A 3,683-nucleotide genomic window follows, 5' to 3' on the forward strand; every position below is an offset into this window, starting at 1 on the left:
TACCATCGGTGCTACCTAGCTAGCCAAGCCTCGACAAGCAAACATTCGTCGCCCTCATGTTCACGCCTCCGTCATCATCATCAACATAATAACGGACAAACACTATAGTAGTATAACTGAAAATCTTGCAGTGACATCGTCAATCTCGTCACCTCGCATCTCGACCATGCCGGCGTTCGTCGCATTCAAAATCCGGCCTTCTTTTAAGACATGGGGCTAGCAGAACCTGCGACAGCCCCAGACATCGTCAAACGAATCAGTATCGAACTATCTCTCTTACCACCAGTACGGGCAGCAGGGGATGGCTTGCCAAGGAGCACCAAACGGGCTGGGAAGCGCCATCGGGAGCGCCGCTAAGGCGCACTTCGTGTTCGTCCCGCTCATGTTCCAGGGGCACGTGATCCCGGCTGTGGACACCGCGCTGCTGCTGGCAACCCACGGCGCGCTCGCCAGCGTCGTCGCCACGCCGTACAACGCCGCGCGCATCCGCCCGACCATCGACTTCGCACGTAAGTCCGGCCTGCCGATCCGGCTCGTCGAGCTCCCGCTCGACTGCGCCGCGGAGGGCTTGCCCGAGGGAGCTGACGACGTCGACAAGATCCCACTTGGCCTCGAGGTGAACTACTTCCGCGCCCTGACGCTCCTCACGGAGCCGCTCGAGCGCCACCTCCGCGCGCACCCGCCGTACCCGACGTGCATCGTGTCCGACTTCTACCACGCGTGGACCGTGCAAGTCGCGGCCAATCTCAAGGTCCCGCGTCTATGCTTCTTCAGCATGTGCGCCTTCTGCGTCCTGTGCCAGCACAACGTCGAGAGGTACAACTCCTACGACGGCGTAGCCGACGACAACGAGCCTGTGGTCGTCCCTGGCGTGGAGAGGAGAATCGAGGTGACGAGGGCGCAAGCCCCCGGGTTCTTACGGGCGCCCGGGTTCGAGAAGCTAGCCGATGAAATCGAGTTGGCGCTAGCAGAGTCTGATGGCATCGTCATGAACTCCTTCATGGAGATGGAGCCGGAGTACGTCACTGGCTACGCGGCCGCCAGGAAGATGAAGGTGTGGACCATCGGGCCGGTGTCGCTGTACCACCAGCACGCCGCGACACTAGCAAAGAGAGGGAACACCACCACCGCCACTGACGCCGACGAGTCTCTCCGGTGGCTCGACGGCAAGGAGCCCAGTACCGTCGTGTACGTCAGCTTCGGGAGCATCGTGCACGCTGACCCGAAGCAGGTCGTCGAGCTCGGCCTCGGGCTCGAGGCATCGGGGCACCCGTTCGTCTGGGTTCTGAAGAACACCGACCTGTACGGCGAGGATGTGCGCGAGTTCCTGCGGGACCTCGAGGAGCGTGTTGCCGGACGCGGGATGCTGATCAGAGGATGGTCGCCGCAGGTGCTTATCCTGAACCACGCCGCGGTGGGCGGCTTCGTGACGCACTGTGGATGGAACTCGACGCTGGAGGCCATCGCGGCCGGGCTGCCGATCGTGACATGGCCGCACTTCTCGGACCAGTTCTTGAATGAGAAGCTAGCCGTGGAGGTGCTCGGAATTGGCGTGAGCGTTGGGATCAAGGAGCCGTTGATGTGGGTGGCGAAGAAGGAGATCGTGGTGGGGAGAGAGGTGGTGGAGGCCGCCATCAGGAGCATCATGGATGGGGGAGGAGAGGGAAAGGAGAGAAGGAGGAAAGCACTCGCTCTCTCGGAGAAGGCAAGGACGGCCGTGCAGAAGGGCGGGTCATCGCTTGCCAACCTGCTGGATCTGATCAAGCATTTCGAGCTGGACGCGGGAGGTTGCACGGCCGTGCAGAAGGACGCGTAAAATGAATTTTGCCAGAGTCTTACAGAGCACTGCGCCATAGAGAGTGTTCAGTTTTTCTTTTTTTAAGAATGAAGGCTCAAGAAAAACCAGTCTTTGAATTAACATAGCCATCAACCAGTCAGGAACTACACAAAGCCGCCATTACAACCAACTAGGAATAGAAAAGAGAAACAAACATGAGATACATGGCGTTGCCGGAGCAGCTTACAAGCACCAAAGACTACACACCTAGAAGTAATCAAAATAAGCACTAGCTTGTAGTCGATTGAGTCTTTCGAGTGAACTTAAACCAATAGAGCAAACTGAGAACTTCGGGCTGAGCCAATGCCCTCATCTACTTTGGAAGGTGAACATCGTAATCATTTGCTCCTCTCCAAATCCGGAGGGGAGCCCTGCCACTCGCATTGGCCCGAAAGGCGCCGGACCGCTGAAAGATGGAAATGCTTGACATGGTTCTGGGCACGAAGGGAGAAACTCAGCTCGACACGCCGCTGCACGAATGATACCAGACGAAAGTCCACACAGCGCCTCACTGTTACAAGCACGAAGAGGAAAAACTGCACAAGGGAGTAGTCACTGAACAAACAAACAAACAGAAACAAAATATGGAGCATCCATAACTCGAAACAGATCAGCCCGCGGGAATCAGCTCCGTGTCCTTGCTACCGCACATTGCTACTGCCAACAAAAGTGAGGACCCCAATCCCCTCCCTACCCTAGGCAAAGACATCGAGCAAGCAATCACAGATTGGCTAACGAACAATTCAAAAGGAATGCGGACCTAAACTAATTAAAAAACAAGTAACCACGCTCCAAATCCCTCGCCGATGAAACAACAAACTCAACCACCACCGCTCAGCACCCCTACACTCTCCCATCTTGCCCAAGCTGGCACCTTCAAGAAGGAGAAAACGCACAACGCACCGCTGCCATCCAGTCTCAACAAGGGATTTCTCCCGGGAATGGAGCAGGAGGGAGAGGGCACGAACCTCGTCAATGCCTCCGACGAGGGGAACGGCATCGACATGTATCGCTGCCGTCGTGGCTAGAGAATACCAGCGAAGGATTTCTCCCGATTCGATCCGCAACTCCACGTAGCCCAACAACGAATCTGGCGACCGGATCCGGCGGGACAAAGTGCTGGGTGGGGGAGGGAGGCCGCCTTCAGATCCGGACACGAGCGAGGAGGATGCAACACACGATGTGACTAGCGATAGCTCCCTCCGTCCCTCACTGCTCTCGCGGCCGAGGAAACAGGGGAGGCATCACCTATGACGTTGCTTGGTATAGAAGACAGTGTCGCCGCGCCGCCCGAGGCCACAGTCTCTGTGTCCTGAGCCCTCCAGCCAGGAGCAGCCAGATCCTTGCCGCCGCCATCCTTGACAACCACGCGGGCTTCGCCGGAGGTGTCCTCGGGCGGCGGCGAGGGGGAGAGGAGGCGGGAGGGTAGGGTCGGCGGCTAGGGTTCATCGCCACCCGAGTCGCCCTAAGCGGAGTGACGTGGGAGGCGGGGGCTAGTCTCTTTTGAATCCGCCGAGTGCTCTGTTTCAAAAGATTCTTGGACAACCAAACCTTTTGGGTACTTTTTTATCTTTATTTCTAGAAAGAGAAAAAAAATTATCAAAGAAAAAAGAGTATGATTTTGATTGTATAAAGATTGTATTTGTACTATATGTCCTACAATGCAGATGACTTTTTCTTCTTCTTCTTCTTTAGTTTAGAGCATCTCTAATCAAACCCAAAAGTTCTAACTTCTAAAAACTAGTTCTCAAAACCTGATCTTGTCTAGGACACATCTAGGTGTGACATACTTATGTCACATCTAAGTATGACATCTACCCGCCTCACCCAAAAACAAACAGTGCCA

At 55.9% G+C, this 3,683-nt stretch overlaps 1 protein-coding gene across 1 annotated transcript; it reads left to right on the plus strand.

Moving 5' to 3' along the window:
• Positions 1-346: 346 nt before the first annotated feature.
• On the plus strand, positions 347-1,816 carry LOC119336807 (UDP-glycosyltransferase 73C6-like). The gene has a single exon (XM_037608883.1). It carries the CDS (start codon positions 383-385, stop codon positions 1,814-1,816), a length of 1,434 nt encoding a protein of 477 aa, XP_037464780.1. The 5' UTR covers positions 347-382.
• The last annotated feature ends 1,867 nt before the right edge of the window (positions 1,817-3,683 follow it).

The sequence above is a fragment of the Triticum dicoccoides genome, chromosome 7B, assembly GCF_002162155.2.
Source record: "Triticum dicoccoides isolate Atlit2015 ecotype Zavitan chromosome 7B, WEW_v2.0, whole genome shotgun sequence".
Classification (NCBI taxonomy): Eukaryota; Viridiplantae; Streptophyta; class Magnoliopsida; order Poales; family Poaceae; genus Triticum; species Triticum dicoccoides.

Bases quoted from the DNA above. Each gene is read 5' to 3' on its own strand.
- LOC119336807 (XM_037608883.1), top strand. From the start codon at position 383: ATGTTCCAGGGGCACGTGATCCCGGCTGTGGACACCGCGCTGCTGCTG.